The following is a 16,278-nucleotide window of genomic DNA, read 5'->3' on the forward strand; positions in this document are numbered from 1 at the left end:
ACTTGGGCGTCTGTATTTTGAAGGAAGGAATGACCTGTCAAGGATTAGCTCTTTCACACCAACCAACCAGACATGACATATTGAAAGCATATTGTGTCCTGCTGCCTCATTGCTCTGGCTGCCAGAACCACAAGCAGGCATGTTAAAGTTCCTCTTCCACACAGTGGTCCCTCAGTATCCCTCACCCACCCACCACCATTCCATTGTTCATATTCACTGTGTCGTGATATTCTGAAACATTTATTTTGCTCATTTGTATTATGTGCCTGTTTTACATTTTAAGTATTTGTTTTACTTCTGGACTGTGTAAAATCGTGGGCTTAGCCAGGAGACTAGAAAATAAAATAAACACACCTTTTGATAGAAGAAAAACACCTGATAACAAATTATTTATATGTATTTATATATACACCTACTGTACCTCATTTAAAAACTCATTTCAGGCTGCCTTACACACACGATTACTCTAACACACATTGGTAAAGAGTTATAGGCTAAAGTATATGGAGCTCCCCCTCCCAGTCCAGAAGGCCTAGGGTGCGTCCCAAATGGCACCGTATTCCCTATACAGTAGTGCACTTAAAGGGAATAGGGTGATATTTGGGACGCACTCCTGTTCCATCCCTCTCCAATCCCTCCTGCTTGACCCCCCCCCCCCCAGCCCCCTCAGCCCCACCCCAGGAGGTACTCCTGTTGAGCCTCAGCTCCACCAGCATCAAGGTGAGTTGGGTAGCGCCCCCTGCAGCCAGCCGCCATGGGGACATCGTCCGCTACACACTGGCCTACAAGGCCGCCACCGGAGAGGACCTGCAGCGCCACGAGGTGTCGGTCATCGGGGCAGACGTCTCTAGTTACATACTGAAGGGCCTGGAGAAGTGGACAGAGTACCAGGTGTGGGTCAGGGCTCACACGGACATAGGCCCAGGCCCAGAGAGCCCCGCAGCCCGGATCAGGACCAAGGAGGATGGTATGTCCATGGTTAGGCGCAGGCTAGGGCCTCCTTCACCGGAGAAGCATTTCTGGCACTAATACAGCCTGGTACTGGGTCTCTACTGCTGCTACTACTACTACTACTACTACTACTACTGCTGCTGCTTTCCCCTGACCTGTCTCTGCCTCTGTCTGGCATCTCTGCTCCTCTCTGCCATGGTCAGGCTGGGGACTTTCCTGGGGAAGCACTACTGGCACTAACCCAGCCCTGCTGTTGTACTCCTGTAGCTCAGTTGGTAGAGCAAGCGCATGCTTGTGGGTTCAATTCCCACCGGTGGCCAGTATGAAAAATGTATGCACTCACTAACTGTAAGTCGCTCTGGATAAGAGCGTCTGCTAAATGACTAAATGTAAATGTACTGTTACTACTACTGTTCTCAGCACTGGGCCTTCCCCAGCGGCCTATCTCTGCCTCTCTCTAGCCAGGCAAGGCCCTCTTTCTCTGGGCACACTACTGGCACTAACCCAGCACCAGGATTCTTCTATCACTACTACTCTTCTACTAGTACTGCTCCTCTACTCTTTCTAACGGCCTGTCTGGTTTTCTTTGACCACTCTCTTCTTCCTGTCTTTGAGCATGCTGTCATTTCTCTAACCTGGCAGCCAGCTGGGCAGTCTGTGTTGTCTTGAGTGGGGATCTGACAGGCTCCATCTCATCATATAGATAACAGCTCTAATCTGAAGTGCTGTGGTGAGTGGCTAAATGGGCTGTCGGAGGCTAGCCCATAAGGATGGTCAGCTCTGCTTCACCCAGTGAGCACACTCTGTGTGTTTATTACTGACAGAGGGCACATCTGAAAATTGCAGCCTATTCCCTATGGGTCTCTGGTCAAAAGTAGTGCACTATATAAGGAATAGGGTGCCATTTTGGACGCACACATAGCATACCGCCTTGCGTCACAGCAGCACAGTCCAGCATCTGTGTCCACTTAGTCTAAGACGCCATTACACAAAATTCTTACGTTAAGACTCAAACCACCACATCGTAACCATGAATGCAATAGGCTCTTTTCCTGAGCCAATGGAGAAAATCTAACTATCAGCGAATAAGTTTGATGGGGCGCAGTGTGGAGGGTTCTTCCTCTTCTCTTCGCTGCGTTTCTTCTTTCTCCAGCTATCCGTCCATTAGCACAGTGTGTGGACTGGAGCCTTTCCTCCACTTTTTCTCCATCTGATAAAACAGGGTTTTTCGGCAACGTTCTCCAGCCGCCTGTCCGTCTGTGGTGACCACAGCTAACAAATGAAAACAGCATGTGCTCTTGACATCTTCCTAATTTGATTCCCAATCCCTGGTGACTTTATTACATTTGAATTGTCTGTGTCTATATTTCCCGAGCACGAGACCTGTCTCTGGGGGGTGGGGGGCAGAGAGAATTGTAATGGCTACTCATCTGCTCTCTCTACGGTGCAAAGCAGCTGCTTTCTTTTCTCTTTGTTGTTCCCATTTTTTGCGTTCTGGGAGAAGTAGGTCTTTTACAGTCCTATTTCGGGTCAGAGAGCTACAGGGACTGATGTAACGGCTATAGCAGGGTCTCTTTATCGTATTATCTCTCATTCTCTCTCTCTCTCTCTCTCTCTCTCTCTCTCTCTCTCTCTCTCTCTCTCTCTCTCTCGTTCTCGCTCTCTGATTTTATCCATCTCTTCCCCTCTCTTTGTTTTTCTTTGTCTTTCACAGTGACAGCAGGGCTTTCATATAAAGACTAGAAACAGCCAATAATGCCTTCACAAGAGACAAGCAGAACCATTGTTTTAGTTAAGCATACTGTTCCTCTCCCACTCACTCACATCCACTAACCTTCACCTCTTTCTCCATCTCCCTCTCTCTCCCTCCCTCTCTCTCCACCTCTTGCTCCATCTCCCCCTCTTTCCCTCCCTCCCTCTCTCTCCATCTCCCTCTCTCTCCCCCTCTCTCTCTGCTACATTTTTTCTCTACACACCCACTGCATTCTAATCTCACACTCTTTTCATCTCTTTCCATCTCTCTGCGCCGTTTGACTTTGAGCTCTCATCTCTCCCTGGATTGTTCCAGCATCTGTCCGTTTCTCAGTGCAGCAGCATCCTCTGCTCTATCTACATTCTCTCTATCTACATTCTCTCTCTCTCTCTCTCTCTCTCTCTCTCTCTCTCTCTCTCTCTCTCTCTCTCTCTCTCTCTCTCTCTCGCACACACACACACCAATGATCCTCCCACCCCCATAGCACAGCAACATCCACAGAGCTGCCTGCCTGGCACCCTGTCCATTCACAGTGAAGTCTCATTTGCTCTGTGAAAATGTGGTTAGTGTGCACTGGGCCTCTGACTCACAATTAATAAAATGAAGCCAATCTCACGGCCTATACTCAGCAGAGCAGAGCAGCAGAGCAAAGTCTAGCTGTCCTTAATGGTGGAAAGTATTTGTTTTGTTAAAATACAGCCTTATTCTAAAATGGATGAAATTATTTATTTTTCCTCATCAATCTACACACAATACCCCATAATGACAAAGTGAAAACAGGGTTGTAGAATTTTTGGTAATTGTATTAAAATAAAACGGAAATATCTTATTTACATAAGTATTCAGACCCTTTGCTATGACACTCGAAATTGAGCTCAGGTGCATCCTGTTTCCATTGATCATCCTTGAGATGTTTCTACAACTTGATTGGAGTCACCTGTGGTAAATTCAATTGATTGGATATAATTTGGAAAGGCACACACCTGTCTATATAAGGTCTCACAGTTGACAGTGCATGTCAGAGCAAAAACCAAACCATGAGGTAGAAGGAATTGTCCGTAGAGCTCCGAGACAGGGTTCTGTCGAGACACAGAGCTGGGGAAGGGTACCAAAACATTTCTGTAGCATTGAAGGTCCCTAAGAACACAGTGGCCTCCGTCATTCTTAAATGGAGGAAGTTTGGATCCACCAAGACTCTTCCTAGAGCTGGCCGCCCGGCCAAACTGAGCAATCGGGGGAGAAGGTCCTTGGTCAGGGAGGTGACCAAGAACCTGATCGTCACTCTGACAGAGCTCCAGAGTTCCTCTGTGGAGATGGGAGAACCTTCCAGAAGGACAACCATCTCTGCAACACTCCACGAATCAGGCCTTTATGATAGAGTGGCCAGACGGAAGCCACTCCTCAGTTAAAGTCACATGACAGCCCACTTGGAGTTTGCCAAAAGGCACCTAAAGACTCTCAGACCATGAGAAGATTGAAACCAAGATTGAACTCTTTGGCCTGAATGCCAAGCGTCACATCTGGAGGAAACGTGGCACCATCCCTATGGTGAAGCATGGTGGTGGCAGCATCATGCTGTGGGGATGTTTTTCAGTGGCAGGGAGACTAGTCAGGATCGTGGCTGATGAACAAAGCAAAGTACAGAGAGATCCTTGATGAAAACCTGCTCCAGAGTGCTCAGAACCTCAGACTGGGGCAAAGGGTCAACTTCCAACAGGACAACAACCCAAAGCAAACAGCCAAGACAACGCATGAGTGGCTTCGGAACAAGTCTCTGAATGTCCTTGAGTGGCCCAGCCAGAGCCAGGACTTGAACCCGATCGAACATCTCTGGAGAGACCTGAAAATAGCCGTGCAGCGACACAACCCATCCATCCTGACAGAGCTTGAGAGGATCTGCAGAGAAGAATGGGAGAAACTTCCCCAATTACAGGTATGCCAAGCTTGTAGCGTCATACCCAAGAAGACTCGAGGCTATAATCACTGCCAAAGGTGCTTCAACAAAGTACTGAGTAAAGGGTCTGAATACTTATGTAAATGTGATTTTTCAGTTTTTTATTTTTAATAAATTAGCAAACATTTCTACAAACCTGTTTTTGCTTTGTCATTATGGGGTATTGTGTGTAGATTGATGAGGGGGTAAGGCTGTAACGTAACACGAAGGTTTTTCTTTATTTCTACTATTTTCTACATTGATAACAGTTTTGCACACTCTTCGCATTCTCTCAACCAGCTTCATGAGGAATGCTTTTCCAACAGTCTTGAAGCAATTCCCACATATGCTGAGCACTTGTTAGCTGCTTTTCCTTCACTCTGCGGTCCAACTCATCCCACACCATCTCAATTGGGTGGAGGTAGAGTGATTGTGGAGTCCATGTCATCTGATGCGGAACAGTTTTGGGTGATTGTCCTGTTGAAAAACAAATGATAGTCCCACTAAGCGCAAACCAGTTGGGATGGTGTATCGCTGCAGAATGCTGTGGTAGCCAGGCTGGTTAAATGTGCCTTGAATTCTAAATAAATCACTGACAGTGTCACCAGCAAAGCACCATCACACCTCCTCCTCCATGCTTCACGGTGGGACCCACACATGCGGAGATCTTCCATTCACCTACTCTGCATCTCACAAAGACACAGTGGTTGGAACCAAAAATCTCAAATTTGGACTCCAGACCAAAGGACAATTTCCACCGGTCTAATGTCCATTGCCTGTGTTTCTTGGCCCAAGCAAGTATCTTTTTCTTATTGGTGTCCTTTAGTAGAGGTTTCTTTGCAGCAATTAGACCATGAAGGCTTGATTCATGAAGTCTCCTCTGAACAGTTGATGTTGAAATGTGTCTGTTACTTGAACTCTGTGAAGCATTTATTTGGGCTGCAATCTGAGGTGCAGATAACTCTAATGAACTTATCCTCTGCAGCAGAGGTAACTCTGGGTCTTCCTTTCCTGTGGCGGTCCTCATGAGAGCCAGTTTCATCAAAATCATAGCATGGTTTTTGGGACTGCACTTGAAGAAACATTCAAAGTTCTTGACATGTTCTGGATTGACTGACCTTCATGTCTTAAAGTAATGGTGGACTGTCGTTTCTCTTTGCTTATTTGAGCTGTTCTTGCCATAATATGGGCTAGGTATTTTACCAAATAGTGTTATCTTCTGTATACCACCCCTACCTTGTCACAACACAACTGATTGACTCAAACGCATTAAGAAGGAAAGAAATTCCACAAATTAACTTTTAACAAGGCACACCTGATAATTAATATGCATTCCAGGTGACTACTTCATGAAGCTGGTTGAGAGAATGCCAAGAGTGTGCAAAGCTGTCATTAAGGCAAAGGGTGGCTACTTTGAAGCATCTCAAATATAAAATACACTTTTTTGGTTCCTGCATGATTCCATATGTGTTATTTCATAGTTTTGATGTCTTCACTATTATTCTACAATGTAGAAAATCGTAATAATAAAGAAAAACCCTGGAATGAGTAGGTGTGTCCAAACTTTTGACTGGTACTGTAGATATATACAGTGGGGGAAAAAAGTATTTAGTCAGCCACCAATTGTGCAAGTTCTCCCACTTAAAAAGATGAGAGAGGCCTGTAATTTTCATCATAGGTACACGTCAACTATGACAGACAAATTGAGAAAACAAAATCCAGAAAATCACATTGTAGGATTTTTTATGAATTTATTTGCAAATGATGGTGGAAAATAAGTATTTGGTCACCTACAAACAAGCAAGATTTCTGGCTCTCACAGACCTGTAACTTCTTCTTTAAGAGGCTCCTCTGTCCTCCACTCATTGCCTGTATTAATGGCACCTGTTTGAACTTGTTATCAGTATAAAAGACACCTGTCCACAACCTCAAACAGTCACACTCCAAACTCCACTATGGCCAAGTCCAAAGAGCTGTTAACGGACACCAGAAACAAAATTGTAGACCTGCACCAGGCTGGGAAGACTGAATATGCAATAGGTAAGCAGCTTGGTTTGAAGAAATCAACTGTGGGAGCAATTATTAGGAAATGGAAGACATACAAGACCACTGATAATCTCCCTCGATCTGGGGCTCCACGCAAGATCTCACCCCGTGGGGTCAAAATGATCACAAGAACGGTGAGCAAAAATCCCAGAACCACACGGGGGGACCTAGTGAATGACCTGCAGAGAGCTGGGACCAAAGTAACAAAGCCTACCATCAGTAACACACTACGCTGCCAGGGACTCAAATCCTGCAGTGGCAGACGTGTCCCCCTGCTTAAGCCAGTACATGTCCAGGTCCATCTGAAATTTGCTAGAGTGCATTTGGATGATCCAGAAGAGGATTGGGAGAATGTCATATGGTCAGATGAAACCAAAATATAACTTTTTGGTAAAAACTCAACTCGTCGTGTTTGGAGGACAAAGAATGCTGAGTTGCATCCAAAGAACACCATACCTACTGTGAAGCATGGGGGTGGAAACATCATGCTTTGGGGCTGTTTTTCTGCAAAGGGACCAGGACGACTGATCCGTGTAAAGGAAAGAATGAATGGGGCCATGTATCGTGAGATTTTGAGTGAAAACCTCCTTCCATCAGCAAGGGCATTGAAGATGAAACGTGGCTGGGTCTTTCAGCATGACAATGATCCCAAACACACCGCCCGGGCAACGAAGGAGTGGCTTCGTAAGAAGCATTTCAAGGTCCTGGAGTGGCCTAGCCAGTCTCCAGATCTCAACCCCATAGAAAATCTTTGGAGGGAGTTGAAAGTCTGTGTTGCCCAGCGACAGCCCCAAAACATCACTGCTCTAGAGGAGATCTGCATGGAGGAATGGGCCAAAATACCAGCAACAGTGTGTGAAAACCTTGTGAAGACATACAGAAAACGTATGACCTGTGTCATTGCCAACAAAGGGTATATAACAAAGTATTGAGAAACTTTTGTTATTGACCAAATACTTATTTTCCACCATAATTTGCAAATAAATTCATTAAAAATCCTACAATGTGATTTTCTGGATTTTTTTTTCTCATTTTGTCTGTCATAGTTGACATGTACCTATGATGAAAATTACAGGCCTCTCTTATCTTTTTAAGTGGGAGAACTTGCACAATTGGTGGCTGACTAAATACTTTTTTTCCCCACTGTATATATATATATATATATATATATATATATATATATATATATATTTAAAGATATTTCACAGCAGTTTAGATGGTACTAGGATTCTCTACACTACACATTGCTTATTTTATCACATTAACTTAAATTAGTCGTACTATTCAAAATGTTGAAACCAGGAAATGGCCATGCTATTTCTGCATATTGCACCTTTAATTAATTTGAAAAAAAAATTATACAAAACATAATTCCACTTTGACATTATGGGGTATTGTGTGTAGGCCAGTGAGAAAACATCTCAATTTAATCAATTTTAAATTCAGGCTGTAACACAACAAAATGTGGAAAAGGGGTGTGAATACTTTCTGACGTCAGATCCTTCTCTCCTTTCCTCTCCATCTCTTCTGCCACACTGGGACTAGTGGCCCTTTAAGTGACTGGGACCATACATTCCCAATCTGTCCCAGATCTTTATCGAATTACCGGCTGAATCATTTTCCCGCTGCCCTGAACTGACAAGCACATGATGTGCGCTTGATTGCCTTCACGCAGTGGGATTCAGAGAAAAAGTGCATTAGCAACTTCATTCATGTGGGCCTGAGTAGAGGGGACATTCTAGAAACAAGAGAACACGGCATGAACCTACTCTGTCTCTGCACCTCGGTTTCCATGGAGACTCCATGGGAGTGAGTGGGAGCTCTCTGTCTCTCTGATGAGTAGCAGACAGCCAGGGAGGGATTGAGTAAGAAAGAGAGGTGGGGGCAGAGGGAGGGAGCGATGGATGGAGAGAGCGATGGAGACAGACTATCGCTGCTGGCCTCAGTTTGAGGTAAACATCCCAGTGCAGCCCCAACAGTGAGAGATGATAGTCTGTTGTTTGAAAACAATAGGGTTCATTGTTACACTCTAAAATATTATGGGTTAAAAACAACCCAATATGGGTTATTAGGTAACCCAGCACTGGGTAAATATTGGACAGAACACACACTGGGTTATTTTGACCCAGCCAGTTGGGTTGCGTGAATAACCAAACATGTTGGGATATTGGGATAACCCAAACATGGGTTCATTTAACCATCAGTTGGGTTTTATTTACTTTAATGCTGGATTGACCCAGCAGCTGGGTCTTTTTTTAACGTAAACCTTAGGTTGTTTTCAGGAGGTGTGGCTTTTTGGGGGTGTGGCTTTCAGACAGTTATTTTTGGCCACCTGTGAGAGTAAATTTAATTAATCTTAATCATGTTAAGTTTGTACACTGCAAATAAAAAATGTCCTTCAACATTTTTGCGCTTTACATATTCTAATATAATATTTATAATATTGTTATTTCCATACTGTAACAAAGTGGTAATTATCCCAACATTGGGTTGTCCATAGGCTCTTAAGAAACTCATACACTTGTGTACACCGCTTCCTCAAAGCTACAAAAATGTTAGTGTTCAACCTCAACATCTGATATGCAATATAACAGAACAGATCAATCGGAATTACATTTACTGTCACGAGTGTTCAAAAATAGCTATCTGAAAGCCACACCCCTACTAAGCCACACCTCCAGTCTTCTCATCAGACCCGCTGGGTCATATCTCAATAACCCAGCATCAACAACCCAACCTTGCTCTTTTTAAAGAAAACAACCCAACTAAGTGACCCAATACCTGCAACCCAGCAGTTTTGTCATCCAAACAACCCGGCATTTTTTAAAGTGTATGCACCCTTTGGATAAGTCTGAAGAAAGGATGGACAATTTACACCCAGCAGTACTCTGGATTGAAATCCTTGAAGACCGAACTTCAAAGACTTCAACAGCATCATGTGTATGTCTGGATACGTGCTGGGGTTTTCTTCTTCTGTTCCTCTACCATTTTACACAGGCATGGAGTGTGTTCTAAAAGGCACCCTATTGCCTACATAGTGCACTACTTTTGACAAGTAGTGCACTGTATAGGGAACAGGGTGCAATTTGGGACGTAGACATGGGCTTTGTGTTTATCTGTTAATACAAAAGCCATATTGACTTTTGGTCTTCTGAAGGTCGGCCGAGGCGGCACGATTCTGCAGGATTCTGGAAGCTTGCAGATGTAATATGAGGTTAAATGGTTCCAATTAGCAGAGCTGCTCTGCATAGTGCTGACTGGCAGATACTGAGCTTTTCCTCTCTGTTAGGCTACGTGGTGTTGCGTTGGGTAGAGTACTACACTAACAGTCTGCTTATATCTATGTATTAATCTCTTAATACAGGCCTTTTCCTTTACCGCTTCCCGTCCTGTCCTCCTCACTCTCCGCGGCTTCCTATTGACTACCATGATCTAGCCAAGCTATCTCGGCTAAATTTTATTGAAGTCATAGTTGTATTAATTTAAAACCTCCCCTGGTTGCTGATCATGCATCCTGGAGGTGCTCATAATAAGCCTGTTTAAATAGCAGCTCTGCTCTTCCTCTGCCATGAAGCATAAAGTCTGGCCACTCAACCCAGCTGCTGACGGAACCACGAGACGCTTTGATTTATCTAACCTTCAAAGGGATCTATGCTACCTTCATATTACCTTTGAACCTCCACAGACCTTTCAATGTATCTCAATAGGTCTGTTTCTTTGATGAAGCTTTGATGCCATTCCGATGAAGATCTAGCTAGCTATAGAGCACAGTGTTTGAAACAGGCTTGGTTGGCATCTTCAATTATTCTCTGGGTGCATCTGAAATACAGTGGCTTGCGAAAGTATTCACCCCCCTTGACATTTTTCCTATTTAGTTGCCTTACAACCTGGAATTAAAATGCTTTTTTTGGGGGGTTTGTATCATTTGATTTACAAAACATGCCTACCACTTTGAAGAATCAAAATATTTTTTTCTGGTGAAACAAAAAGAAATAAGAAAAAAAAAAAAGAAAACTTGAGCGTGCATAACTATTCACCTCCCCCAAAGTCAATACTTTGTAGAGCCACCTTTTGCAACAATTACAGCTGCAAGTCTCTTGGGGTATGTCTCTATAAGCTTGGCACATCTAGCCACTGGGATTTTTGCCCATTCTTCAAGGCAAAACTGCTCCAGCTCCTTCAAGTTGGATGGGTTCCGCTGGTGTACAGCAATCTTTAAGTCATACCACAGATTCTCAATTGGATTGAGGTCTGGCCTTTGACTAGGCCATTCCAAGATATTTAAATGTTTCAACCACTCGAGTGTTGTTTTAGCAGTATGCTTAGGGTCATTGTCCTGCTGGAAGGTGAACCTCCATCCCAGTCTCAAATCTCTGGAAGACTGAAACAGGTTTCCCTCAAGAATTTCCCTGTATTTATTCATTCCTTCAATTCTGACTAGTTTCCCAGTCCCTGCTGATGAAAAACATCCCCACAGCATGATGCTGCCACAACCATGATGATGGTGTTCTCGAGGTGATGAGAGGTGTTGGGTTTGCGCCAGACATAGCGTTTTCCTTGATGGCCAAAAAGCTCAATTTTAGTCTCATCTGACCAGAGTACCTTCTTCCATATGTTTGGGGAGTCTCCCACATGCCTTTTGGCGAACACCAAACGTGTTTGCTTATTTTTATTTTTTTCTGGCTACTCTTCCGTAAAGCCCAGCTCTGTGGAGTGTACGGCTTAAAGTGGTCCTATGGACAGATACTCCAATCTCCGCTGTGGAGCTTTGCAGCTCCTTCAGGGTTATCTTTGGTCTCTTTGTTGCTTCTCTGATTAATGCCCTCCTTGCCTGGTCCATGAGTTTTGGTGGGCGGCCCTCTCTTGGCAGGTTTGTTGTGGTGCCATATTCTTTCCATTTTTTAATAATGGATTTAATGGTGCTCCGTGGGATGTTCAAATTTTCTGATATTTATTTATAAACCAACCCTGATCTGTACTTCTCCACAACTTTGTCCCTGACCTGTTTGGAGAGCTCCTTGGTCTTCCTGGTGTCACTTGCTTGGTGGTGCCCCTTGCTTAGTGGTGTTGCAGACTCTGGGGCCTGTCAGAACAGGTGCATATATACTGAGATCATGTGGCACTTAGATTGCATACAGGTGGACTTTATTTAACTAATTATGTGGCTTCTGAAGGTAATTGGTTGCACCAGATCTTATTTAGGGTCTTCATAGCAAAGGGGGTGAATACATATGCACGCACCACTTTTCCGTTATTTATTTTTTAGAATTTTTTGAAACAAGTTATTTTTTTCATTTCACTTCAGCAATTTGGACTATTTTGTGTATGTCCATTACATGAAATCCAAATAAAAATCAATTTAAATTACAGGTTGTATTGCAACAAAATAGGAAAAACGCCAAGGGGGATGAATACTTTTGCAAGCACTGTACGGTGCCATTTCGGGCACAGGTTTAAGCCTAGCTGTAACCCTCCGTCAGAGCTGAAGCTTAACTTGTTACCTACGCTAAATTGTTACGTAACCTCTGTTACCTGTTATCCTCTTCCCGCAGTGCCCGGAGCCCCTCCCAGGAAGGTGGAGGCTGATGCCCTGAACTCCACAGCCCTGAGGGTGACGTGGAAGCCTCCTCTCCAGGTGAAACAGCACGGGCAGATCAGGGGGTACCAGGTGGTCTACTCACGACTGGAGAATGGAGAGCCACGAGGCCAGCCCAACATCAAGGACGTCTCCCTACCTGAGGCACAGGTACTGTCCCAGTGCCACTGCCACAATGTCCCAGTCAGACCTGGGTTTCAATTGGTATTTGAAATATTTCTAATACTTTAACTGCAAAACAAATTAATACATAAGCTGTGCTTGATTGAGCTTGCCTGCCCATTTGGCACTCCAGGAAGGCTCAAGCAAACGCTCAAAGAACCCAGATCTCTCAAACTCTCAAAGAGCCCTCCCATTTACCTCACACAGTTTTCAGTCACTCATGGTGGATAACTGGGGGAGAAGGAGTTTGTTCAGTAGGTAATGATCGTTACTCTTTGTGGTCAGGTAATCACTATGATTAGTTAATTAGTCACTCCTCTTAACGTGATTGAAAAGGTTCTGTGTATTTCCTGTGTATGTCCTTTGTGTATGTGCCTTTAAAAAGCACAGTGAACAAATCCCCCGGATTTGGGCGGTGATGAAAGTACAAAAATTACAGTGTTCAGTCTCTAGCTATGCTGATGATGAAAATGTATTTGGTGATTTTATATTTAGATATAAATGCTGTGTGGCCTGCCTTTTATGTAGATGAGAAGGTAAACTCACTGCCTTGTTATTCCAGGAAAATTATTGTATTTCATATTGTTGCTGTGTTTTTCACCCTCTTGTTGTTGTAATCGTAAATGAGGAATATGAAAAAGCATAGATTTAATCCTGATTAGGAATGCTCACACACACGGACACACCTCTCTCTCTCTCTCGCTCTCTCTCTCTCTCTCTCTCTCTCTCTCTCTCTCTCTCTCTCTCTCTCTCTCTCTCTCTCTCTCTCTCTCTCTCTCTCTCTCTCTCTCTCTCTCTCTCTCTCTCTCGCTCTCCCTCTCGTTGTATTAGGAATGCTTATAAGAGGATCTCTAGTCATATTAGGAGCTTGTGAGAGCATGCCTTCCTTCTCTCTGAAGCACACAGTGTCAAGTCCTCCTCCAGTTCCCAGCTTGTCAGTGCTAGCACGCTATGCCATTCTCCTCAAATAACTGCAGACAAGCCTAGCTGACATGGTAGGTATAGAGGTGTGATGATATGTACAACGAGACGATTCACCAGATACCATGTCTGATTCTGATGCTGCGTCACAGCGGTTCGTTCAGGCAGAGTTATTATCCACATCACTGACATTTCTGTTGATGTGCCGTGAATATATTTTGTCTCTGAACCTTACACTTTAACAAATATTTTGCCATAAAGCTGTAATGCTGTACCAAATGGCACCCTATTCCCTACATAGTGCACTACGTTTGACCAGAGCCCTATGACCCTTACACATGTGGGAAATCACATTCTAAATTAGAATTGATCATCCCTAGCATCCCTAGCATGTTGACCTCACCATTCCTTTTACTTCACAGTGAAATTGGGAGATCAGGCTGGTTCCACCACATTACTGTTGACCAACCATTTTGCCATGACCTTGCTATCAGACAGCCACCCAAAATACAATTTCTTAAATCCCTGTTTTCTTGATGGCTGCTGTATCTGGTCTCTGTGATGCACCACTCCTTCACCAGACACAGACACACACACACACACACACTGCACCACTTCTTGGCCAAGCTGAAAGGTCATGTACACATACGGTGTGAGGGCCGATTGTTCCAGTCATTTCACATTGTTCTTTCTTTTCTCTCTCCCGGAGATACGTCTCACCTCCGATTTCCTTCATGAGGTACATTCCTGTCTTATCTGGGCAAGGAGCAGGGCTTGATAAAGTCCTCTGCTTCTGCATCCCCCTACCACATTTATGACACATAGATACAGGCAATGACACACACACACACACACAAGCATGTACGCATGCACACACATGGATGTGCACACACACACGTGCGTACACACAGTCATACACACACACACAAACACACAACTCACCCTGTGAGTGAATGTGCTTTTCAGGAAACTGTCTTGAATATTATATTTTTTTGTGGGGGACACCACACTCTACAAAGCAAGTCCCGCAGGCTCAAGTTTTATCTTATCTTGATTATTGTCCAGTCATATGGTCAAGTGTTGCAAAGAAGGACCTAGTTAAGCTGCAGCTGGCCCAGAACTGAGCCGCACGTTTTGCGCTTCATTGTAATCAGAGGGCTAATATCAATACTATGCATGCCAGTCTCTCTTGGCTAAGAGTTAAGGAAAGACTTACTGCATAATTTCTTGTTTTTATAAGAAACATTAATATGTAGGAAATTCCAAATTATTTGCATAGTCAACTTACACATAGCACTACACACACACTTACCCCACCAGACATGCCACCAGGGGTATTTTCACAGTCGCCAGGTCCAGAACAAATTTAAGAAAGTGTACAGTATTATATAGACCCGTGTTTGCATGGAACTCCTTTCCATCTCATATAGTGCAAGTGAACAAAAAACAAATAAAGCAACACCTCACGGCACAACGCCTCTCCCCCATGTGACCAGTTTTTTGTATGTGTGTCATGTGTTACTGATAGATGCGCACACACACACGCACACTACATGTGAAATGTTTTAAATGTACTGAATGTAAATTGTAAAGTATTTTGTCTGTAATGTATTTTGCGTTATGTGTCGGATCCAATAAGACTGGCTATCGCCATTGGCGTTGACTAATGGGGATCCTAATAAAAAAATACAATCTGTGATACATTTACATTCTCCCCCTGGCGTAAGTCACAAAATTGACGTGTCTCTACACGTACAGTGTGGAGCAACACACACACACACACGTACGCAAACATCCACGCATACACACACACTCACACACACACACACACGTACGCAAACATCCACGCATACACACTCACACACACACACACAGTTTTTTCCTCCTACCTTCCTTCATAGAGTTTTGTCTGTTTTTATTTGTAATGTTTCTCATTAAATGTATCTTGCCAAGCCAGTGGAGTGTTTTCATATTAGAATCAATAAATAGTCTGCACTGCAGTAGTTTCCTTTGTCCTCTGCATTGGAATCTATTCTGCCATGCATGCATATGGCCTTATTTGGTTGAATCTTTCTACTGTGTGTTTGGATCTCTGTCGTATACAACACACACACCCACACACACACACACACTCTGTGTTGTTGGATCTCTCTCGGTCTGTTGTATACACATCACACACTTTTCTGGGATGGATTGATTCCGTCCCTGGTGCGGTGCTGAATCACTTTAAGTGAGCTGTTTTGCCAGGCTCAGATCTTTATGCCAGGGAGAGCTCCTCATACCACGGCAGCTAGCTGTGCTGTGCCCATATTTATGGCACCCGCGTCCTTGTCAGCCCCCTGAAAAACAGGCTCTCTGGCTCCTGCTACTGATGAAGTCTGGGGACTAGATCTGTTAGAAAGAGGCCATAACCACTCCCCTTGGTCGCTTATACAATGTTACACACCCAAGGACAGAGAGAAGCTTGTTGCAGAGAAACATATTAGCAAGACTAGAAGCTGTAATCACTATAGACCTACCAATCAATGGCATAGAGAGCGAGAACAGCATTTTAGTGATAGAGAACCTAACACATTAGCCAGACTATAAGCTGTTATCACTATACAAAAAGGTGTTATCTTGAACCTAAAAGGGTTCTTCGGCTGTCCCCATAGGATAACCCTTTGAAGAAACCTTTTTGGTTCCAGCTACATGGAACCCAAAAGGGTTCTACCTGGAACCCAAAAGGGTTCTACCTGAAACTGAAAAGGGTTCTACCTGGAACCAAAAAGATTTATCCTATGTGGACAGCCAAAGAACCCTTTTTGGAACCCTTTTTTCTAAGAGCGTAGGCCTAGTAGTGTGTTGTTTTTCAGTTGAAGGAAGCTTTTAAAATCCCTTAGCAGTTTTACTGTGGCTGTGGATCGTCTCTATAGA

At 44.0% G+C, this 16,278-nt stretch overlaps 1 protein-coding gene across 1 annotated transcript in view; it reads left to right on the forward strand.

The window, feature by feature from the left end:
- LOC311149143 (receptor-type tyrosine-protein phosphatase F-like) overlaps window positions 1–16,278 on the forward strand; it is a gene marked incomplete at its 5' end in the record, with an annotated part of 221,916 nt that overhangs the window by 185,638 nt on the left and 20,000 nt on the right. The window contains 2 exons of the mRNA XM_084186230.1: window positions 662–967; window positions 12,236–12,429. Coding sequence (XP_084042356.1) covers window positions 662–967; window positions 12,236–12,429 — 500 coding nt within the window. The remainder of the gene's footprint in view (window positions 1–661; window positions 968–12,235; window positions 12,430–16,278) is intronic.

The sequence above is a fragment of the Coregonus lavaretus genome, assembly GCF_964263955.1.
Source record: "Coregonus lavaretus genome assembly, chromosome: 21".
Classification (NCBI taxonomy): domain Eukaryota; kingdom Metazoa; phylum Chordata; class Actinopteri; order Salmoniformes; family Salmonidae; genus Coregonus; species Coregonus lavaretus.